Source organism: Equus asinus, chromosome 16, assembly GCF_041296235.1.
Source record: "Equus asinus isolate D_3611 breed Donkey chromosome 16, EquAss-T2T_v2, whole genome shotgun sequence".
NCBI lineage: Eukaryota > Metazoa > Chordata > Mammalia > Perissodactyla > Equidae > Equus > Equus asinus.
In genome coordinates this window covers 48,873,030-48,898,976 of record NC_091805.1, presented here as the reverse complement: position 1 = coordinate 48,898,976, position 25,947 = coordinate 48,873,030, and the positions used below count along the sequence as shown (strand labels likewise).

At 36.8% G+C, this 25,947-nt stretch overlaps 1 protein-coding gene across 4 annotated transcripts in view; it reads right to left on the bottom strand.

Moving 5' to 3' along the window:
• MAN1A2 (mannosidase alpha class 1A member 2) overlaps window positions 1-25,947 on the bottom strand; it is a 196,087-nt gene that overhangs the window by 126,800 nt on the left and 43,340 nt on the right. For 3 of the 4 annotated variants that reach the window (XM_044749479.2, XM_014848270.3, XM_070487133.1), the window contains exons 2-3: window positions 22,342-22,597; window positions 8,938-9,034 (exon numbers count right to left, since the gene is read on the bottom strand). In XM_044749479.2, the coding sequence (XP_044605414.1) occupies window positions 8,938-9,034; window positions 22,342-22,597 (353 nt within the window). The remainder of the gene's footprint in view (window positions 1-8,937; window positions 9,035-22,341; window positions 22,598-25,947) is intronic. The other variant, XM_070487132.1, reaches the window with a different exon arrangement.

Sequence of the window (25,947 nt, the reverse complement as noted above, 5' to 3'; positions counted from 1 at the left end):
TCCCGCATGCCACAACTAGAGGAACCCACAACGAAGAATACACTTAGGGCTTTGGGGAGAAAAAGGAAAAAATAAAATCTTTAAAAAAAAAAAAACTACACTAAGATATTACCTTACACCCATTAGAATGACAAAAATATCTAAAACTAATAGTAACAAATGTTGGAGACGTTGTGGAGAAAAAAGATCCCTCATACACTGCTGGTGGGAATGCAAACTGGTGCAGCCACTATGGAAAACAGTATGGAGATTTCTCAAAAAATTATAAATAGAACTACCATAAGGTCCAGCCATCCCAATACTGGGTATTTATCCAGAGAGCTTGAAGTTAGCAATCCCAAAAGTCCTATGTACCCCAATGTTCATTGCAGCATTATTTACAATAGCCAAGACATGGAAGCAACCTAAGTGCCCAGCAACAGACGAATGGATAAAGAAGATGTGGTACATATATACAATGGAATACTACTCAGCTGCAAAACAGAACAAAATCATTCCATTTGCAATAACATGGATGGACCTTGAGGGAATTATGTTAAGTGAAATAAGCCAGCGAGAGAAGGATAATCTGTGCATGACTCCACTCATATGAGGAATTTAAAATTATGGACTAAGAACAGTTTAGTGGATACCAGGGGAAAGGTGGGGTGGGGAGGTGGGCACAAAGGGTGAAGTTGTGCACCTACAACACGAATGACAAACATTAATGTACAACTGAAATTTCACAAGATTGTAACCTATCATTAATTCAATTAAAAAAAAGAAATGAAGAAAAGTGTTAAAATAATAACTTCAAGAGATAGTTCTATGAAAAGAACTATACAATAAATCCACCACTAACTTATTTTTAAAAAGCAGTTATGGGAATACAAAAACTCCAAATAAGAAATGAGAGTGCATCAACAGACAGACACAGAGGAAATCACAAAAACTAGAAAAAGCTCATTTTAGTCATATCTTCCCAATAAACTTGAAAATATGAATGGAACTGATTTCCTAAGAAAATAGATATTATTTTGACTTACGAAAGCAGAAACAGAAAGTCTAAACAAACAGACCAAGAAACAGAGGAAACTGAGAAGTTTTCAAAGAGCTACCCACTATTTCAAAAAGTACCATACTCTGGAAGTTTCATAAAATAAACTCTAATTTTAAGGATGATAACTCCTACTTAAACTTTTATAGAACACTGGAAAAGACAGCTTAAAATTCGATTTATGAATTCTGCACCCATTGATACAAAAACCTACCTTAGCAAGAAAAACAAAATTATTATTTGATCTCATTTGTGAGCATCATGAAAATACTTAGGAGTGGACCTGCTCGGCTGTAACGATAAGCTTATGTTTAACTTTATGAGAGACTGACAACCTGCTCTCCAGAGTGTACCATTTTTTACTGCCAGCAGCAGCGTATGAGAGTTGTAGTTATTCTACCACCCTGTCAATACTTGATATGCTCGGTCTTTTTAATTTTAGACATCCTTATGGGTGTGTAGGATATTGCATTGTGGTTTGAATTTTAATTTCCCTCACGACTGATGTGCTCACTGGCTATTCATAGACCTTCTTTGGTGAAGAATTATTCATATACTTTGAATACATCCTTATATATGTATCAGAAACATTTTCCCCAAGTCTGTGGCTTGCCTTTTCATTTTCTTAATGTCTTTTGGAGAGCAGAAATTTTTAATTATCATGAAGTTCAATTTACCAATTTTTTTCTTTTATGGTTTATTCTTTCTGTATTCTAAAAACACTTTGCTTACAAAGTCACGGATTTTCTCAAATGCTTTCTACTGGAAGTTTTATACGTTTAGTTTTTATGTTTAAATCTATGATCCATTTCAAGTTAATTTTTGTGTACAACATTGAAAAAAGAGTCAAGGTTCATTCCTTTTCTACACAAACATGTATAGATAATCTATCACCATTTGTTGGAAAGACTATCCTTTTACCCATTGAATTACCTCAGCAGCTTTGTTGTAAATCAATTAACCATGTATGTGCAGTTCTATTCCTACTCTTTTCCACTGATTCCTATGTCTATCTTTATGCTAAAACCATACTGTCCCCATTACTGCAGCTTTACAGTAAACCTTCAAGTCAGGTAGTGTAAATCCTTCAACTTTGTTCTTCTTTTTTAAAAATTATTTTCACTATTGCACATGCTTTGTGCTCTCACACAGATTTTATAATCAGACTATCAATTCATATGAAAAAGTCATTTTTATTGGGGTTGCTTTAAATCTAAATATCAATTTCAAGAGAACTGACATCTCAACAATATTGAGTATTCTGACTCATGAACATGGCATATCTCTCCATTTATTTAAGTCCTTTTAAATCTCTCAATAATCACAGTTTTCAGAGCATAGGTTTTGCACATATTTTGTTAAATTCATCCACATACAGTTCATATTTTTATGCTATTGCAAATGATACTATTTTTAAGTTGCATTTATAACTACTTATTTTCCAGTATATAGAAATATTACTGACCCACAACTAAAATATACAACTATGTACTGGGGGGATTTGGGGAGAAAAAGCAGGAAAAAAAAAAAGAAATATTACTCAGTGTATTGAACCTGTAGCCTATGCTCTTAGTAAATTTGTTCACTCACTCTAGTACTTTCTTACTACTGTTTGGTTGATTCCCTAGGCTTTTCTTCAAGAACAATCATGTTGACTACAAGTAAAGAGAGTTGTACTTCCTCATTTCTAATATTTGTACTTCTTTTTGTCTTTTTCTTGCTTTAGTGCACTGGCTAGGATCTCATGTACAATGTACACATAAGTAGGAGAGCAAAGACATCCTTGCCTAATTCACAATCTTAGGGGAAAGTGTCTAGTCTTTCAACAGCAAGTATGTGGTGATTTTTTTCTATTTGTTTTGTTTTGGGGGGGGGGGGTGTATGTGTGTTAATATCCTTAATCAGGTTGAGAAAGTTCTCTTCTAATCCAAGTTTGCTGAGAGTTTTTATCATGAATGGATGTTGAGTGTTGTTAAATGATTTTTCTGCATCTACTGAGATGATCACATGTTTTTTCTCTTTTATTTCCTAAATAACTTCAATTACATTGACTAATTTCCAAATGTTAAACCAACCATGCATTCCCAGGATAAACCTCACTTAGTCATGAAGTATAATTTTTTTTACGTACTGCTGAATTAAATTTACCAAGATCTGGTTAAAGATTTTTGTGTCTATGTTCATGAAGAACATTAGACCTGGTCTATAGTTTCCTTTCCTTGTAATATTGTTGTCTGGTTTTGGTATTAGGGCTTTGGTGGTGCTACCAAGAAGCCATAACAATCCCAAATATGTAATCACCTAACAAGAGTTTACCTCAAAATACAGGAAGCAAAAACTGACCGAACAGAAAGACGAAACAAATCCAAAATTACAATTGGGGACTTCAATACCCCTCTCTCAGTAATTGAAAGAACTACCAGCCAGAAAATCAATAAGAATAGAGGAAGCCTGAACAACCTAATTAATCAATGGGATCTAAGTGACATCAACAGAACATTCTATCTCCAATAACAATGACATAAACATTCATTCCAAGCAAAAACAGAACATTCAAGAAGACAGACCATATTCTGAGTCATAGAGTAAATCTTAATTTAAAAGAATTGAAATCATACAAAGTCTATTCTCTGATCATAACGGAATTAAACTAGTAATCAATGACAGAAAAATAAAAGAAAAATTCCTAAACATTTAGACTTTAACTTAAGGGAAGTTTTCAGACATATTGAATTTAATGAAAATGAAAACACAACATATCAAAATCTTTGAGATGCAGCTAAAGAAGCACATACCAGGAAATTTATAGCACTAAATGATTACATTGGAAAAGAGGATGTCAAATCTATAATCTAAGCTTCTACTTCAAGAAACTAGAAAAGCAAGAAGAAAATCAACCCAAATCATGTAGAAGAAAGGAAATAATAAAGAGCAGAAATGAGAGAAACTGAAAACATAAAGAAAATATAAAAAAGAGCAATGAAGCCAAAAGCTGTCTCTTTGAAAAGACCGATAAAATTGATAAACTTGTAGCAGGACTGACAAAGAATAAAAGAGGAAAGATAAATTACCAATACTAGGAATGAAAGGGGATTATCACTACAGTGGCCACAGACATTCAAAAGATAACAAGGCAGTACTTCAAACCACTCTACAAACATAACGTAGACAACTTAGACGAAATAGACCAATTCCTCAAAGCCACCAACTACCAAAACTCACTCAAGATGAAACAGATAAACTGAATGGTCCTTATGACTAGAAAAAATAAATTTGTAGTTTAAAAACCTCCCTGGAAAAAAAGCTCCAGGGACAGATGGTTTCACTGGTGAATTATATCAAACACTTGAGTTAAAAATAAAATCAATATTAAACAACCTCTATTAGAAAACTGAAGAGCAGAAAACACTTCCAAATTCATTTTATAAGGCCAATATCAAGCTGATACCAATACAAGACAAAAACAGTACAAGAAAAATACAAAACAATATCCCTCCCTAATATGAACATGAAAATCTTCAACAAAATATAAGAAATCATAACCAAGTTAGAAATAACAAAAATAATTTACACACATATCTCACACACACACAGAGAAAATAAAAGGAACACTTCAAAAAACACTACAAAATCCAATAATACTCTTTTTCCAAACCAAAATTATTTCTTTTAAATGCAAAAAAAATCTATCCCTAAAAAAATTCTTTCAGTTCTCCAGAATAAGTAAAAAGAATTCATTGTATTAATCACTGTTGGAAAAATCAGTACAACATTTCCCTCTCCCCACTCAAAAGTTCCCGGGGGTGAGCTCAAACTAGGCAAAACCAAACAAATATACCCCATCCTTCAGGGTAGAGTATTTGGTTCAAGGATGGGCACAAGACTCAATGAGAGACAACAAGAAACAATGAGGTTTCTAAGAAAACAAAGTGCTCCCTTCTCTACAGAGTTCTCTTTTCTACAGACGTTGTCGTATGAAGACAGGAAGCTTTGAGTTGCTGCAGTCATCCTGCTAAGAAGCCATCCTGAAGACATCAACACATAGAGGAAATCAGAGGAAAGAGATAAAGGAAAAAGCCTAGCTGGAATCATATCTATTCGAGGACTTCAGTGAGCTGATTAAATTTATCTTTTAGTTTAAGCCATTTTGAAATGGATTTTCTGTTATCTGGACATGAAGAACCCTCTGACGCCAAGGGCTAACTAGATAGAAGTCAGAGGAATACCGACTTCAGTTATCATATAAAATAATTTTTTAATAATTAAGGTTAAGAAAAGGAAAAGGACATGTTTTAGGTTGTTTTCCTTATAATCTAGAATACTGCAAGTAAAGGTTCAATATCTGTCTCTATATTCCAACAATAACAGAGAGGCTAGACTTTTAAAGTTCCTTTCAACTCTAAGATTCTGATTCTGTAAAGGCATATTGAATTTGGGAGGTCAAATGAGACACTCAGAACTACTACTTCTCTCCTAGATTCCTATTTAAACAAAAAGGTAAAAAACAATTTTTTTAAAAAATCCAAAATCATTCTCACTAGCAAGAATACGAGATGAAGAAAAGAAACAAAGTAGGAAACAAAGTCTTAAACTTTGTTTACTAATCCTTTAATAAACTAACTTCATATCTAAAAACATAAGACAAAATAAACATTAAAGGAGCCATTCCTACTTAGCTTATTTGACTGGAAAAAAATTGCAACCACTCAAAAATTTTAATAAAAGATATAAGTACCTAGTTTATTACTGAAAATTCTGCAGACTGCATTATCACTTTTTCTACCATTTCACTATACTTTTCTACTCACAGTGGATTTTTCCCATGTGCTGGTATTAGTTTTTTTCTATCTTTAAAGTTTACTTAAGCAATATAAAACAGCAGTTAGAAGCATGGACCTCAGCATTAGACTGCTTGGACTCAAATCCTAGTTCCATTATTTTCTAGCTGTATGACCTTGGGTGAGTTAGTAAACCGTAACTATGCTTCAGTTTCCTCATCTGTAGAATGGGAACAATAGTAATAGTACCTGCGCCTCACAGGACTGTTGTGGATACTAAATAAGTTCATTCACATAAATCGCTTACATCAGTCCTTGCCATATAGTACATTTATTAGTCTGCTCAGGCTGCCCTAACAAAATACCATAGACTACAAGAATTAAACAACAGAGATTTATTTTCTCACAGTTCTGAAGGCTAGAAGTCCAAACTCAAGGTTCCAGTTTTTAGCGAGGGCCTTCTTGGTTTGTAGATGTCCACCTTCTCTCTATCTTCACACAGCCTTTTCTTGGTGCATGCGCATGGGGAGAGAGAGCTTAGGTGTCTCTTACTCTTCTTTTTTTTTTTTGAGGAAGATTAGCCCTGAACTAAAGTCTGCTGCCAATCCTCCTCCTTTTGCTGAGGAAGAGTGGCCCTGAGCTAACATCCATGCCCATCTTCCTCTACTTTATATGTGGGACACCTACCACAGCATGGCTTGCCAAGTAGTGCCATGTCTGCACCCGGGATCTGAGCCAGCGAACCCCGGGGCTGCTGAAGTGGAACATGCGCACTTAACCAATGCACCACCCAGCCAGCCCCTCTTCCTCTTCTTTTAAGGGCTCCAATCCTATCTGATCCGGGCCAAGCACTTATGACCTCATTTAACCTTAATTATCTCCTAAAGGCTCTATCTCCAAATACAGGTCCCATTGGGGGTTAGAGCATCAACACATGGATTTGTGCGGGGTGACACTGTTCAGTCCACAGCTGTATGCACTATATAAATACTGTTCATGCTGTTACTATTAACATGTATATGACTGTTGTTCTAAAGGAAAACAGAGTCTTACTACAAACCCAATTATAGAATCTCTAAAGCAAATAACTGACCACACGCCAGATTGGCAGCAAAGAAAGTAAACCTTTTTATTGGAATATACTCAATTGCTATTCATTTACACGAAGATCCCTTTGAAATGGAAGACCAAAGCCAGCAAAGTCTTGCTTCTGTCCCCCTTTAACTCAGAATGAATGGGCTCATTTTGTAAAGTTTCCCTTTCCAACTCTAACCTCCTTTAATCTCCATTTTCTCACAAATAACTCTCAGTCAACCCAGTCAATCAGCTTAAGTGCTCCTAATGACCAGCAGACAAGCTCACCTGACAACCATCTGAGCCTGCCAGGCCCCAGTCATCATTTACCAACCTCATCAAACAGTGATCTACAAAGTTTACTTTTGAAGAAGTCTGACAAATTCACCACAAATTAAAACCATGTTTCATTAAAAAATACGTGTTTTATGAAAAAAATAAATGCTATTATTTTTAAAAAGAAAAAACATTAAGTCAAAACTTCTCCATTAGGATTTTAACAAAATTATGTAAGAAAGAAACATCCCTTTTGCTCACTAAAATAAAGATTTATGTTGACTTATAAGGAATGAAATTTTACAAGTTACCTGAAAGCTCCTTTATCTTCAAGATTTAAATTCAGCAAACAATCTTTCCTTACACGGTTATTGCAATGATTAAATGAAACAACGTATGTTATTTATCTACTACCTTGCCTTGGACCAATATCTATTTGATAAATGTTAATCCATTAGATGTTCTGAGAAATAAGGTTAAAAATGAAGCGGAAAATTAACATCCAATTCTTTACATATTTATATTCCAATCCTTTAAAAGGGCTCATGGTTTAACACTGAGTTTATGCAGAGGGATAAGTTACTTGAAGAGAGGGTCTAATTTTACTTAATTATTATGTATAATGTCTCTTACTGCACTAATCTCTCATACTGTGGCATCCACAAACAATGGGAACTTCCCAATCTGCAACCTCTGCTGAGGAAATGAACTTTATTTCATTAAGTGACACCTACTAAATTGAATGTCTTATTATGAGATCTTTGGTGTCTTTGATTACCTAAAGGAAAATTTTTTCCATTATTCCTGCATTCCACCAACTCTCAAACCCAGGAGAAATGATCTTTTCAGTCATTTTCTTTTTTGACAGAAAACAACCAAGCAAAAAACAAATTATTAAAGAAATCATAGCACTAGAAAAATTTTTCCACAGAGTCACAAAGAAAAATGCTGTTATTTGGACTACTATAGTTGTGCATTACAATTAGTAAAGACAACTGTATTACATATGACTAGTACCCGTGCTTTCTTACCCCATTAATATTTTCTTGCCTTCACCTATAGTTACTTTAAAGATATACATCACAAGCAGCATTTAAAATGGGGGAGAGAAATGACTATAAAGAACAGCCTGGTAATTCTCAAGACTTATCTTTGGGTTAAGTAGAAGTTATTAGCTAAGTTAATTAAGTAACTTACTCTTTTAAACTGACAAGTTTAACAAGTGGACTGAACTCAGGAGAGGCAGAGAGAGAGAACTCAAGTTGAACAGTTCTTCCCCGGACCTGCATCCACACTCACATTGCTAATTTTTCCCTTCTAACTGTGAATGTACAACATAACTCACTCAATTTACCAACCAAATCACCTTGGGCATGTTACTTTTTTTAATATACATAGCACTACTAGAATTACCCATTCTTCCCCTGCTCCTCTATAATGTGAGTATCAGAATTAGTATTACGTCGAAGAAAAAGAAATTACAAATAGGTACCTACCCTCCCTGATATTAAAGAAAAAAAATGCAGAAAAAGCTTCAAAATACTCAGATAAATGACTACAGCATCTGTATGTAAATAGATAATCTACCACATATCTGTGTATTCCAAAGCAACTGTAACTACACCTTGACTGAAACTTACAAAAAAAATACATGTTGCTTCAAATTACAGTTCCACAGAAATACTCAGGTTTTAGAAAGTACTTAAAGAGTTAGGTTCTATTTTTAAAATGGAGGTAGAAAATGTAAATAGTAATTAGAAAAAGTAAACTTACCAAATATATTAGTGGAGTGTCCTTTCCTTGCAATAGGTCTGAGTTCATTATGTCCCCATCCATATATCCTATAATTATCCCAGGCATGTTTCATCATCTGAGAAAGGAAAAATTATAATCTATCAATATACGTTATTCACAGATGGTTATATTTATGTAATTGAGAGATTCTATTACCGTATCCTTACACATTCTCCTATATCTCCCACATCAGTATATTATTCTATTAACATCTGTATCAGTATGAAAACACACGTAACCACGTTCAACCTTAATCTACACAACAGAAGAAAAAATTGAGTGTAACAGACAAGTTGTTTTTATTGGGGAGAAAGGTGTCTGTCTGGCATTCTTTCTTTTTAGGAGCTGCAATCCTTTTGGAAACAGTTCCCCCTCCCTCAATGTGGTTATGATAGAGCTGTCAATCAAGCGCCTTTCATTTCACACCAATTAACAAAGCCTGGCTTAAAAACCCCTTACCCTTAGACCAAAGACCAGCAAACTCTTATTGTAAAGTAAATATTTTAGGCTTTGCAGTCCTTATAGTCTGTATAGCAACTATTTAACTTGGTTGTTTTCTGCTAAAACAGCCCTAGACAATGCATAAACAAATGGGCAAGGCTGTGTTCCAATTGAACTTTATCTTAAAAAATAGGCAGCATGCAGAATTTGGCCTGCAAGTTGTAGTGTGCACACCCCTGATCTAGACAAAATGATTGGGCACGTGTGATTCAAGCAGAGGCAATCAAGTCTTTTTACGCATATTGTTATAGATACTAGGAGACACAGGGACTCTCTCATTTTACAATCTCAAGGTCTTCCTAACATACAATCCTGGAGCTGATGGGGGCTAACTCCCAACATGGAGAAACTAAATAACCAAAGGAAAGAGACAGAGACAGATGCATGTTACTGACAAAAACATCTTCAGACATGGATTCAGCAAAGCTTGAAGCCCTAGTTTAGAGCCACTAAGTTAATAAATATTTTTATATCACCTAATTTGAACTGAGTTTCTTACAACCCAAGGAGTTCTAAGCTACACAATAACAGACTATTTAATTATATATCAGCTGAATTATTTAATAGTAGACTGTGGTGTACCAAAAATCTATTCATTTAACAGTATACTATTCATTCAGACATTTCTCAACCTGTTTTTTGCAGCCAGTGTAACTTACACATCAAAACCAGGCAAAGACACTACAAGGAAACAAAAAACCAATATATCTCAAAAACTCAGATGAAAAACTCCTTAACAAAAATTAGCTTATATAAGGAGAATACTATACAATGAGCAAGTGCAGTTTAACCCAGGAATATATGACTAATTTAACATTCAAAAACCAATCAATAGGGGCTGGCCCAGTGGCGTAGTGGTTAAGTTCACATGCTCTGCTTCGGTGGCCTGGAGTTCACAGGTTCAGATCCCAGACATGAACCTATACACCACTCATCAAGCCATGCTGAGGCGGTGTCCCACATACAAAATAAAGAAAGACAGGCACAGATGTTAGCTCAGACCCAATCTTCCTCACAAAAAAAAAAAAAAAAAATCAATATAATTCACCATGTTAACAGAATAAAGGAAAAAAAATATACAATCATCTTTACAGACCTAAACAAAGCATTTGACAAAATTCAATCTCCTTTCATGGTTAAAATTCAGTAAATTATAACTACAAGGAAACATCCTCAGCCTACTAAAGCGCATCTTCAAAAAACCTACAGCTAACATAATATGAACGGTAAAGGACTAAATGCTTAATCCCTAAAGCTGAGAATAAATCAAGTATGTCCATTCTCAGCACTCCTTTTCAACAACGTACTAAAAGTCCTAGCCAGTGCAATAAGCAAGAAAAAGAAATAAAAAGCATAAAAATCAAAAAGGAAAAAAGAAGACTACCTCCATTCAGAGGATTTGACTATGTAGAAGGAAAATCCTAAGCAATCAAAAAAAGCCACTAGAACTAATAAATGACTTCAGTAAAGGAAAAGAATACAAGTTCTGCAAACTAAAATCAAATATATTTCTATATCCTAGAAATGAACAGCAGAAATGGAGATTAAAAAACAATTCCAGTTACAATAGCATCAAAAAACATAAAATACTTAGGAATAAATATAACAGAGAATGTGAAAGAACTATGTACTAAGAACTACAAAACACTGCTGAGAGAAATTAAAGAAAACCTAAATAAGCGGAAAGACATAACATGTTCATGGAATGGAAGATGGAATATTGTTAAAACGACAATTCTTCCCAATTCATCTACAGATTCAATGAAATTCCAATCAAAATCCTATCAACCTTTTATTTTCACAGGAAAGCTAATTCTAAAATGGCAAAGGTCCTAGAACAGCCAAAACAATTTTTAAAAAGAACAAAGTTGGGGAGCAGTGTAAGCATTATGGTGTAGCGAGTTGCTCCCTTTTCTTTCCCGTCTAAGTTATAGGCAGTAGAATATCCACTGACCAACAAAGGACTCTTTGCACAGCACACCAGAACCCCTGAGAGACCCATACATCTATGCATCTGAAGGTGGATGGACTACACCTCCTGGAGGTGGTGGAACCAGGGGAGCAGTGGTGACAGCTCCAGAGACCAAAGACTCCAGAAACTGTAGACATGCCTGCAACCAGAGGCTCAAGCGGCAGTACCCAAGGCCAGAGGCTCTGGGAACAGTGATGATACCTGTGACCCAGCCCCCTCCCCCAGTCATGGTGCCTTTGCTCCCAGCCCTCCCAGAGGTGGTGGCTGCATCCAAGACTCCGATACCTCCAGCAGCAGCAGTGGTGTCCGTCACCTAAGTTTCCAGGAATCGTACCAGCACCTAAGACCAGAGAGTGCAGGAACCACAAGGGCACTTGCAACTCAGCCTCTCCCCCTCCCTCAGTGGTGGCACCTCCAAAACCAGCCCTTCCAGCAGCAGGGACTGCGTACAAGACACTGGGCCCCTGGCAGCAACAGCGTTGCCTGTGACCTGAAGTTTCAGGAACAGCACCAGCACCCAAGACCAAAGGCTGCAGGAACCCCGATAGTGCTCACAACTCAGGTATCTACCTCCCCCCATGGAAGCAGTGGTGTTGCCCACAACCTCAGCCTACCTGGCAGCAGAAGTGACATCCGTGAACTCAGCACCCCTGGCAGTGGTAGCGCCAGAGCCCCGAGAAAACTCAGGAGCAGCAACATAAGTGGCACGCACAGCAGTAGCACCCAAGTCAATGGAGAGACAGCAACAACAGAACCCAGGATCCCAGTTCTCCAGCTGCAGCATTGCCCACAACTTCAGTTCCCCCTCCCATGGCAGAAGCGCCTGCAGACACAACAAACTCAGGCTTGGTGGAGGTGACCTTGACCCCAGCTCCAACCCAACTCTCCCTCTCCCCCAGCTGCAGTGGGGGAACCTGCAACCCAGGTGAACCCAGAATGAATAGAGGTGCTGGCCAGCCTAGTAACCCCAATGGTGACACCCACGGCTGCAGCAACATCATAAGAAGCAAGGCACCAGCAACCTTGGAGGCACAAGCAGCACAACAAGGGCACTGATGACACCTCTGGCAAAGGCAGCGGAGGGTAGAAAGCAGAGGCTCTCAAATACAAAAAGCAGCAGCTCTGAATCAAAGTACACAAAGTCTTACACAAATAAGAAAGATGTGTACTATCACAAATGCACTGGCAGAGAAACAACTCATCAAGTACCATGAAAAACTACAGTAACACAGTATCACAAAAAGAAAATGACGATTCTCCAGAAACCAAACTTGAAGTCATGGAAGATCACAATCTAACTGAAAGAGAATTCGAAATAGCTGTCATGAAGAGATTCAACAGGTTATAAGAAAACTCAAAAAGCCAGTTCAAAGAGCTCAGGAATAAAATAATGAAAGAATGAACAGTTTAATCTACTTCACCAAGGAGATTAAAACTCTAAAAAAGAAGGAAACAGAAATTCTGGAGTTGAAGAACAGAATAAATGAGTTGAAGAATAAAGCAGAAAGCACTGGAAACAGAGCAGACCACATGTAAGAGAGAAGTAGAGAGCTCAAAGATAGGAATCTAGAAATGAACTATGTGGAAGAGGAGAGAGACTTAGGTTTAAAAATGGGAGAAATTCTACAAGAAATATCCAACTCAATGGGGCCAGCCCTGTGGCCGAGAGGTTAAAGTTCTGTGCACTCTGCTTCAGCAGCCTGGGTTTGCAGGTTCAGATCCTGGTGCAGACCTACTCCACTCGTCAGCCATGCTGTGGTGGCAACCCACATACAAAACAGAGGAGGCTGGCATGGATGTTAGCTCAGGGCGAATCTTCGTCATCCAAAAAAAAAAAAAAAAATATATATATATATATATATATATCCAACTCAATTAGGAAAGACAATATAAGAATAACAGGTATCTCAGAGGCAGAAGAGAGGGAGAAGGGGGCATAGAGTTTATTTAAAGAAGTAAAAGCTCAGAAGTTCCCAAACCTGGGGAAGAAACTGAATATACAAGTACATGAAGGTACCAGAACACCTAATTATCTCAATGCAAAAAGACCTTCTCCAAGACACATTATATTAAATCTGTCAAAAGTCAATGACAAAGAATGGATATTAAAGGCAGCCAGAGAAAAGAAAATAACAACTTACAAAGGAACCCCCATTTGGCTATCAGCAATTTCTCACCAGAAACACTACAGACCAAGAGAGAGTGGAATGATATATTCTAAATATTAAAAGATAAAAATTGTCAGCCAAGAACACTCTATCCAGCAGTTATCTTTCATATATGAAGGCAAAATAAAGGCTTTCCCACACAAACAAAAGCTGAGGGAGTTCACTGCCACTAGATCTGCCTTATGAGAAATCTTGAAAGGAGCCCTCCTACCTGAAACAAAAAGGCAAAGGTTTACAAAGCTTAAGCAAGATGACAAATAGACAGAATCAGAAAATTGCAACAGTGTATCACAATAGGTTAGTAAAAACCTAATTATAACATAAAGTCTAAAGGGAAAGAAGGCATTAAAAATAACTATAACCACTTCAATTTGGTAATAAGCTCACAATACAAAAAGGAATAATTTGTGACAACAAAAACATAGACGGGGAAAAGGATGGAACCTGCATAGGCTAATGGAGATAAGATGCTATCAGCAGAAAAAGGACTCTCTCATCTGTAAGATCTTTTATATAAACTTCATGGTAACCACAAAACAAAAATTCAGAGCAGAGTCATGAAACATAAAAAAAGAGGAAACTGGGAAACACATCACAGAAAACCACCAAACTGAAATGGCAGACAGAAACACAAGGAAAAAGAAACAATGGAAACAAAAGATAAAATGGCAGTATTAAGCCCTCATATATCAATAATCATCCAAAATGTAAATGGATTAAATTCACCAATAAAAAGATACAAAGTGGCTGGACAGATTAAAAAACAAGACCCAATAATATGCTGCCTCCAGAAGACACATCTCAGCTCTAAAGACAAACGTAGGCTCAAAATGAAGGGATGGAAAATAATACTCTAAGCAAATGGCAACCAAAAGAAAGTGGGTGTGGCTACACTTATATCAGACAAATAGACTTTAAGCAAAAAGGGTAACAGGAGACAAAAATGGACATTACATAACGAGAAAGAGGACAATCCATCAAGAAGACATAACATTTATTAGGAGCACCTAAGTACATAAAGCAACTATTAACCAATCTAAAGGGAGAAATTGACAGCAACACAATAACAGTAGGGGACTTTAATACCCCACTAACATCAATGGATAGATCATCCAACAGAGAGTCAACAAGGAAACACTGGCCTTAAATTAAACACTAGAACAGATGTACCTAATAGATATCTATAGAGCATTCCATCCAAAAGCAACAGAATACATTCTTCTCAAGAATACATGGAATAGTCTGAAAGATAGACCACATGTTGGGAAACAAAACAAGTCTCAATAAATTTAAAATGAAATTATATCAAGTAGCTTTTCCACCACAATGGTATGAAACTAGAAATCAACTGTAAGAAGAAAGCTGGGAAAGTCACAAATATGTGGAGACTAAACAATATGCTACTGAACAACTACTGGATCAAAAAAATCAAAAAGTACCTGGAGACAAATGAAAATGAAATCACAACATGTCAAAATCTATGGGATGCAGCAAAACTGGTACTAAGAAGGAAGATTATAGCAATACAGGCCTCAAGAAACACGAAAAATTTCAAACAATCTAATACTACACCAAAAAAAAAACTAGAAAAAGAAGAACAAATGAAGGCCAAATTCAGTAGAAGGAAAGAAATAGTAAAAATCAGAACAGAAATAAATGAGATAGAGACTAAACAGACAATAGAAAAGATGAATGAATCTAAGAGCCGGTTCTTTGAAAAGCTAAACAAAAACTAAGAAAAAAAGAGAGAAGGCTCAAATAAAATCAAAAATGCAAGAGGAGAAATTACAACAAATGCCACAGCAATACAAAGGATTATAAGAGAATACCCGAAAAGCTATACACCAACAAATTGGATAACCCAGAAGTGGATAAATTCCTAGAATTATAACCTCTCAAAACTGAATCATGAAGAAATAGAGACTCTGAATAGAACAATCACTATTAAAAAGATTGAAACAGTAATCAAAAACCTCCCAGAAAACAAAGATCCAAGACCAGACAACTTCTCTGATGAGTTCTACCAAACATTCAAAGATACTTTAACACCTATCTTTCACAGACTCTTCCAAAAAACTGAAGAGGATGGGATGCTTCCTAACTCATTCTATGAGGCGAACATTACCCTGATACCAAAACCAGACAAGGACAACAGAAAAAAAGGAAAATTACAGGCTAATATCACTAATGAACACAGACGCAAAAATCCTCAACAAAATAGCAGCAAATTGAATACAACAATACATTGAAAGGATCATACCATGATGGAGTTGGATTTATTCCAGGACATAGGAATGCTTCAACATCCACAAATCAATCAATATGATACACCACGTTAATGAAATGAAGAATAAAAATCACCTGATCATCTCAACAGATGCACAGAAAACATATGACAAGATTCAACATCCATTTATGATAAAAATTCTTAATAAAATGGGTAGAGAAAGAAAGCACCTTAACATAAAAAGGCCATATACAACAAACCCACAGCTACATCATATTCCACAGTGAAAAACTGAAAGCTATCCCTCTAAGAACAGGAACAAGACAAGGACGCCCACTCTCATCACTCTTAATCAACATAATATTGGAAGTCCTAGCCAGAGCAATTAGATAAGAAAGAGAAATAACAGGTATCCAAATTGGAAAGGAAGAAGTAAAACTGTCACTATTTGTGGATGACACAATTTTTACATAGAAAATCCTAAAGAATCCCCAAAAACAACTATCAGAAATAATTAACAAATATAGTAAAGTTGTGGGGTATAAAATCCACATACAAAAGTCAGTTGCATTTCTATATACTAACAATGAACTAGCAGAAAGAGAAATCAAGAATATCTTCCCATTTATATAACAATAAGAATAAAATATGAATAAATTTAACCAAAGAGATGAAAAACCCGTACACTGAAACCTATAAAACATTGTTGAAAGAAGCCAAAGACACAAAAAATGGAAAGATGTTCTGTGGCCATGGGTTAGAAGAATTAACATAGTCAAAATGTTCACATTACCTAAAGCAATCTACAGATTCAATGCAATCTCAATCAGAATACCAATGACATTTTTCACAGAAATAAAACAAAGAATCCTAAAATTTATATGGAATAACAAAAGACCCTGAATAGCCAAAGCTATCCTGAGAAAAAAGAACAAACAAAGCTGGAGGTACTACGCTCCCTGGCTTCAAAATATACTACAAAGCTATAGTAATCAAAACAGAACAGTACTGGCAGAAAAACAGACACACAGATCAACGGAATCGTAGAACTGAAAGCTCAGAAAAAACCTACATATCTGTGGACAGCTAATCTTCAACAAAGGAGCCAGAAACACAATGGAGAAAGTCTCTTCAACAAATGGTCTGGGGAAAACTGCACAGCCACATGCAAAAGAATGCAAGTAGACCATTATCTTATACTACATGCAAAAATTAACTCCAAATGGATTAAAGACTCGAATGTAAGGCCTGAAATCATAAAACTTCTAGAAGAAAACATGGACGTACACTCTTTGACATCAGTCTTAGCAGTATCTTTCTGAATATGGCTCCTCAGGCAAGAGAAACAAAAGAAAAAATGAACAAATGGAACTACATCAAATTAAAAGGCTTCTGCATAGCAAAGAAAACCATCAACAAAGTGAAAAGACAACCTACAAGTTGGGAGAAAATATTTGCAAATCATATATCCAATAAGGGGTTAACAGCCAAAATATATAAGAACTCACACAACTCAACAAGAAAAAACAAACAACCTGATCAAAAAATGGACAGATGTTATGAACAGATATTTTTCCAAAGAAGACATACAGACGGGCTGACAGGCACATGAAAAGATGTTCAACATCCCTAACTATTAGGGAAATGCAAATCAATACTACAATGAGATATTACTTCACACCCATAAGAATGGCTATTTATTACAAAGACAAGAAATAAGTGTTGGAGAAGATGCAGAGAAAATGAAACACTCATTCCCACACTGCTGGTGGGAATGTAAACTGGTGCAGCCACTACGGAGAATAGTATGGAGAATCCTCAAAAAATTAAAAGCAGAAATAGCATATGATCTAGCTATTCCACTTCTGAATATTTCTCCAAAGAACTGAAAAACACTAATTTGAAAAGACAGATGCATGCCTATGTTCACTGCAGCCACAACACAACAGCCACAACTTGGAAACAACCTAAGTGCCCATCAATGGATAAATGGATAAAGACAATGTGGTGTGTGTGTATATATATATAAAATAGACTACTACTCAGCCTTAAAAAAAGATGAAATATTGCCATTTGCAACAACATGGATGGACCTTGAGGATATTATGCTAAGTAAAATAAGTTCAGACAGAAAAAGACAATGACTGTATGGTTTCACTCATAGGTGAAAGATAAACACACAGATATGGAGAACAGACTGGTGGTTACCAGAGAGAAAGGAAGTGGGGGGAGGACGAAAGGGGTAAAGGGACACAGTGTATAGTGATGGATGGCAACTAGACTTTTGGTGGTGAACATGATGCAGTCTATACAGAAGCTGAAATATAATGACATAAACCTGAAATTTATGCAACGTTATAAACCAATATTACCTCAATTAAAAAAAAAGAATTTAGCAACATGGTTATAACCTAAAAAAAAAGAAGAACAAATTTGGAGGACTTACCTGATTTTAAAACTTAATATAAGTTAATCAACACAGTGTTATATGTGCTATATTCACATTAAGGATACACATATAGATTAACAGAATAGGTATGAGTCCAGAAAGAGACTCAACTCCTATTGATTTTGTCAATTAATTTTTAACAAAAGTGCCAAGGTAACAGAATCAGGAAAGGATAATCTTTTCAACAAATGGTGCTGGAACAACTAGAAAGCCCTGTGGGGAAAACAGGGAGCATGACCCTTACTACAAACAATGAACCAAAAATTAACTCACAACAGACCCACAGACTGAAATATCAAAACTAAAATATGTGCCCATGCAAAGATTTATACACAAATGTTCATAGCAACATTATTCAAAATAGTCAAAGGCTGAAACAAATGTTGAATAAATGTTCAAGAGATGAATAAATAAAACAAATCATAGTATATGCATACAATGGAATACCACTAAGAAAAAAATTACTTTTATGTGCAATCTACATAGATGGATCTCAAAAACATAACACTGAGCAAAAGCCTGGAAACAAGATATCACAAACCTTATGATTCCATTTGACTGAAACTCCAGAAAAGACTAATCTAATCTATAATGACTAAAAGCAGAGCAGTGTCGAACTGGAGCCAAGGAACAGGGTAGTCTAATGGGAGAGGGGCACAAGAAAACCGTTTTTGAGATTATGGACATATTCACATCTTGATTACAGTTGTTGCTACACAGGTGTATACATCTGTCAAAACTCATCTGTACTATTTTATATGTGAAGAAAGTTGAATTTTTAAAAAATCTAATAGCCTGCCATAACTTCAAATTCCCACTCTCGTGAGGCAATTATCTAAATTCTTTCACCTGTTTTTTCTACTTACCACTACAATTCTAAATACAGTTTACAGTGCTATTTCTTAATTTTCTTTTTTAAGTTTTAGTATTTACTATATTCTCCTGTAGTTAAGATACTTTAGCTCTCTTAAACCACTATCAACTCACCTCCACATATTTTTCCCTGGCCCACATCCTCCCAATACAGTTATTATAATTATTAAATTTCCTTTGAACAAACTTTTGAACAACTTTTCTTTCCTCTGCTGTTAACTACTGGTCTGAAGGTTTAATGTTTTTCTGTTGTTGTTTGCTTGCTTGCTTAGTTTTTAATGTAACAATTATTGATTTGTTTCCAAATTATACTTGAGTCTCAAAACTTGTCTCAATATAATCAAACACATCAGATAAACTATCAGTTCCATTTTACTCTCGGACATATCCTTCCCGAGGCTCTCTATCCTCCTACTGGACTTCTGTTCTCGCCACCTGAAGCACAGCTGTCATCCTGCTAATTCCCTTATTCACGATGCTGAAAATGCCCTTCCTTTCTCTCTCCAGTGACAGATCCCATGTCCAAAACCCCTTACCTTTCTATTTTTGTGCAAAAGCATATTTTCCAGCAGCAATCTGAGAAAATGTCTAAACATATCTTCACCCTCAGATTTGATTCATAATTTGGCTGAATATATAATTCTTTCTATGTCTTTGCTCCATTCTCTTCCAGTTTCCAACATTAATGTTGAGGAATCTGATGTGCCATTATGTACAATCCCCATCTTTGGGGTGGAATCATTTTTTTTCCTCCGTAAACTTTTAGTATCTGTTTTTTATGTCTCTTTTTCTAAAATTTTAGTAGGAGTCCTTTTTTTGCTCATTGTGCTGGACGCCTGGCAGGTCCTTTCATTCTGGAAACTCACACCGTTTAGTTTCAGTCAATTTTCTTGAATTGTTTCTTTGACTTTTTCCCCTCCATTTTCCCTATTCTCTTTTCAAAACACCTAACAATCACCTGTTAGATGTTCTGGATTGATCTTACCATTTTGCTTGTTTTCTCAATCTTTTTGTCTACTATACGATGTACTCAATTTTATCCTCTAACTTTTCTATTGAATTTTGTAATTGTTACATTTTTAATTCCCAAGAGCTCTTTCTTATGCTCTAAGTGTTCCTTTTCATGACTTATTCTCATTTCATGAATTTAATTTTTTTGTCACTCCAAGGATGTTAATTCTTTTTTGATATATTTTTTCTGCTCCCTGTATTGTTTCTGAATATAGGCTAGAGAATTGGTGATCTAGGGTTTAAGAGCTCCTTTTAAAACTTACAAATAATACTTTTCCAGCTCTATTTTATACCCTTGCCCTCAGAGGTAAATGGTGTCTCTAATTCTCGAAACTTTCAGGTATTCTGCAGTTCACAACACCTTGTTAGCTTCTTCTCCTGCAGGACTAGGTTTCAACTTTCTCTGCTTGCTAAGTCAGTAACCATAATGTTTAACAGGGGCCTACACATGGGTTTTTAATATGTTTTCTGTTGATTACAAGAACACTGGATAATATGGTGTGCTCTAAAGGATTAACTCAGCAGGTCTGGGTTGACCAAACCCTGCACATCTCATAAAAAGGTTCGGCCTGTGCCTGGCTCCTGGAAAATAACTTCTGAACCTTTATGATCCTGCCTGTTAAGAGAATCTTTGTTTATCTGAGGCCTCAGGCCGTGTCAGACAGTTTATGCTAACAATGAGATTTATGCTGGGGGCCTAGGGCCACATGGCATCAGCCTGACCTCTGGATGGGTTGGAGAACTAAGGTCAGCCAAGCCTATATAATGAATCCCCAATAAAAAATCTCAAGGCTCGGGTGAACTTCCCTGGTTAGCAATACAGCATACACATTGCCACACATCACTGCTGGGAGAATTAAGCACTGTCCATATCACTCCACGGGGAGAGGACAACTAGAAGCTTGCACCTGGTCTCTCCTGGACTCTGTCCTATGTGCCTTTTCTATTACTCATTTTAATCTGTATGTTTTTGCTATAATAAACCAAAACCATGAATACAACAGTCTTGCTGTTGAATCACTGAGCCTGTGGGTGGTACTGAGGTCCCCTAAACACACACTGTTATCTATCTGAATTATCATGTACATGAGGAAGTGTTTCAATTAATTTTAACGACATCTAAAAAAAGCAGGTCAGGCACCTGAAAAAAAAAAAATCTATCAGAGTCTCCCCAACACTATCTGTCCCCAACAAAAATCTATCAATGTCCAAAGAAAGTGCCTTAAGCAGCCTGTGCATAAAATACAGACTCCAGAGGTTGCACTCAGAATACAACTCTATTTTGATTCCACCAAGGTCAAGGTCTTATAATTCATAAGGCCAAGATTAAAATATCTGCTAAATCTTCCATATTCATTACTAGAATATATCCAAATAGATATTGACTATTTGAACTAAACTTATCATCCTATTTTGATAAATAATCCCTCTGAAATATTGTTGATGCTATTACACTCTGACAAACTCTTTTTCTTCATAGATAGTACAACTGCAAACTCCACCCAGTATTAGCAGGAGTTCTAATTAACAAAGTTCAACTGAAATATTCACTAGATTTGCCACCCCCCATCCCAACCCCAGTATTTTCTTTATCTCCAAGTAATTCCTAGAATGAAAACTTGAAAGACTTCTGAGACTAAACAAATTTCAAGAATTCTGAGGTCAATCCTTTCCCATTCGCCAATCCACTGAGACTCTGTGGAAACAATGTGTTCTTAATGTGCAGGATGGTTGATGGGTATCATGACATGTTCCTTAAAAGACAGCAGATATAATGCTAATTCTTCAGAAGCATGTTTATGACGAGTTTTGCATGGCATCTAACAGAGACCCTTGCAACTAAACACTTAAGAAATTTCTTAGTCAATGAGAAATTATTGATGGATCTATTCTACATTATTTATAAAATGCTGAATATCAAAAGATCTCTGAAGACAGGGTGAGTGATTTAACCATCCAAACAACATTATATTGAATTTTTAAGTGTCCGATAATTATACTGCAATGAATATTAAGAAAGAGACAGAGTTCTAGTCCTTACTGCCAACTTGGAAACTGAACTACAACTGTGACCCAAAAACAAACAAAATGAAAATATGACACCACAGATGGTAGGAATATATATAAGTCCATTCAAACACATATCCATAACCATGCCATATCACAAATCTCAGCTTATTACCTCTTTAATTTTTTCCCTTTTCTTTCTTATGTCACTACTTTCTGGATCTCCACCATTTATTCCTGTCAGGTTTGGGATAGGGACTGGTGGCAGTGGCTTTTTCTCTTTTGTCTTCATTTCTTGGACTACCTTGTTTTTCTCTGTCTGAATTTCTGCTCGGATTTCCTCTCTTGACTTTTTTAATTTTTCTTTCGCTTCCTCCAGGGCCTTCTCGTGATCGGCTCGGATTTTATTTCTCAAACGTTCTTCTTCTTCCCTGTAAGAAAAGAAAAAAAGACTGGTAAAAATGACCCTAAAGAACATCAATCTCTAAACATAAAACTTCAAGTTTCCTCCACCAAACCCTGATAGTTGCTTTCTACTCCTACCATTAAAAAGTAAGAATGAGAGGCCAGCCCGGTGGCACACCGGTTAAGCTCGCATGTTTCGCTTCTCGGTGGCCCGAGGTTCGCTGGTTTGGATCCCGGGTGCGGACATGGCACCGCTTGCCAAAAGCCATGCTGTGGTAGGCGTCCCACGTATAAAGCAGAGGAAGAAGAGCACAGATGTAAGCTCAGGACCAACCTTCCTCAGCAAAAAGAGGAGGATTGGCAGTAGTTAGGTCAGGGCTAATCTTCCTCAAAGAAAAAGTAAGAATGATCTGTGAGAGAGACTCAGATCTACCTGCCCAAAGAATAGGGTAAATATATCTTGGAATGAGAAAGAAAATGAGCTCTGGATGCTGAAGAGCAAACACTTCACACAGCGGAGAAAGGAGGAAACCTAGAAAGTTACAATTTCAGGGCCAAGTGAGAACAAAGAAAATAGCCATCAGTAACTTATCAGTAGACATATGGAAAAAAGAAAGAGAGAAAAAGATGAGTGAAAAATTAGATGGAGAAGAGAAAATAAAAATAGAATTAAATTTCGAGAGGGGACAAAAATATAAACATAGGGTCAAAGAAAGAGCTAAGTGGAAAAGATAGAAGGATGGGAAATTTTTCTTTGTTATATAGTACATCATATGCTTCTAAAACTTGGACATTTTGGAAACACCACAGATCTTATAGCACAATGGTCTGACTGATGTGGGTATGACTACTTAAAACTCTCTTGAGCCCTTGTTAAAAACATATACTATAATTTAGCAGGTCTGTGTGAAACCCATGAATCTGTACTACTGAGAGCTCCCCTGTCTTCTGGTGCACACACAGGTTTGGAAACCACTACTGCAATGGACACCTACTGGGCTGTACCCAGCCCAACTTCTGTGAGAGCTCAACCTTCTCTCGACCTCCAGCCCATTCCACACAAATAAATAGAGGAACGGTAGTTACTAGTTTCCAAATCAGCCAATGATGACCACTCTATGGGTAAACGTCTAACCCAACAGTCACCAGAGTCACCTCTCCAGAAATTTAATTCAAACTCTGCAGAAGGCTAAACTCCTAACACTGCTGGTAGGAATGTAAAGTGGCACAGTCACTCTGGAAAAGCTTAGCAGTTTCTTAAGAAACTAAATATGCCAGTATCATAGAATCCAGCACTTGTACTGGGCATTTATCCCAGAGAAATGAAGGCTTACATTCACACAAAAACCTATACACAAGACAGTCACAAAAAGACAAGAACTGTATGATTCCACATATATGAGATACTTAGAGTAGTCAAATTCTAGAGACAGAAAGTAGAATGATGGTTGCCAGAGGCTGGGGTAAGTGGGAAATGAGAAGTTATTATTTAATGGGTATAAAGTTTCAGTTTTGCAAGATGAAAAGAGTTCTGGAGATGACGGTGGTGATGGCTGCACAACAATATGAATGTATTTAATACCACTGCACTATACATGTGAAAATGGTTAAGACAGGGGCTGGCCCAGTGGCACAGTGGTTAAGTTCAGGTGCTCCACTTCGGCGGCTCAAGGTCCATGGGTTCAGATCCCAAGCGTGGACCTGCACATCGTTCACCAAGCCAGGCTATCGCAGCATCCCACATACAAAATAGAGGAAGATTTGCACAGATATTAGCTAAGGGTCAATCCTCCTCACACACACACACACACACACACACGAAAATAGGTTAAGATAGTAAATTTTATGTTATGTGTATTTTACCACAATAAAAAAGAAATTGGAAAAAAAACTCTATACACAAACATTTATAGCAACTTTACTTGTAATAGGCAAATACTGAAAACAATCCAGATGCCCTCCAACAAGTAAATGGTACTTTTATACCACTGTTTATACTGTGGTGCAGACACACTATGGAATACTACTCAACAATAAAAAGAAATAAACTATTCATACACACAACTTGAATGAATTTCAAAGGTATAACGTGAGTGAAAGAAGCCACTCAAAAGGTTACATTCTCTATGATTCCTTTTATATGACATTCTCGAAAAGACAAAAACACAGGAATTATGAAAAGATCAGTGGTTGCCAGGAGCTATGGATGGGGGGATATAAAGTAATAATACAGGAGAGTTTTTTGGAATGATAGCATTGTTATATATCCTAACTATAGTGGTGGTTACACCAATGTGTACATGTGTTGAAAATCATAGAACTGTACATCAAAAGAGAAAAATATCAATTTACAGACTAACATTAAAAATAAAATGTTAAATGTTTACAGAAAAAGAAAACTGGATTGCGAGCAGTGAGAAGAGGCTAATGAGGAAAACAGGAGAGAGAAAAGCGGGGAAGTACAACAGAGCTGGAGAGTCAGGGACACACAAGGTCACTCTGGTAGTGAGACAGAATCCACGGGGCCTGCAGATAGACTAGATAGAGGAAGAGGTCGGCAGGGAGGAGCCAAGGGTGGCCCCTGAGTGCACTGAAGAGGAATTCTGGGCTGATCTGTTCGGGAGACTCAGGCAGATGAGGGCATCATCAGCACACAGGTGCTGAATGAAGTCTTAGATAAGATAGCCAAAGCAGACACAGGCAGGCACCATCCAACAGCCTTCCAATCCCCCTCCCTCTCCTCACCGACAGAAAAACACTGTGCCAAACCTCCGAGAACAAATCATAATCCGTCTACGCCAATCAAGTCTTTCCCTGATGCCCTAACAGCTGGGGTGGCCACATAACTCCATTGCAACCAAAGAGACAAAAGAGGACTATTGGGAAATATTTTCCTTTACAGATTAAAAAATGGAGCCATTTGAGAAAAGGGCCTTTTAGCTACTACCAAACCTACCCAACCACCTAATCTTGTCTTCAAATGTGGTTATGATGCCTAATGCTGTGATAGTCGTCTTTCAATGAAAAGGCAACAAGCCTAGGGACAAACAGCCAACACTGTTCAGGAAAGAAGACAAAGAGGGGAAAATGCCTGCTGATATCATTGAATTGCAGCCAGGGCCCTCAGCTACCAGTTCCCAGATTTCAGATTCTGTGGACTAACTATCAGTTGGCTGTTCTGTCACTTCCAGCTGAGAGTCTTCCCAACTCACTCACTCATTCATGGAGCAAGCACACACATAAGAGTCAGGAAAGCAGAGGGCCTGGGACTAAGCCTAAAAGAAGAACAATATCAAATAGGGAGGCTGGTTCTTTCAAGGGCAGTTTCTGTCCTGATAACAAGTGGGAGAGTCTCCACGGGGAACCAAGCTTTCCA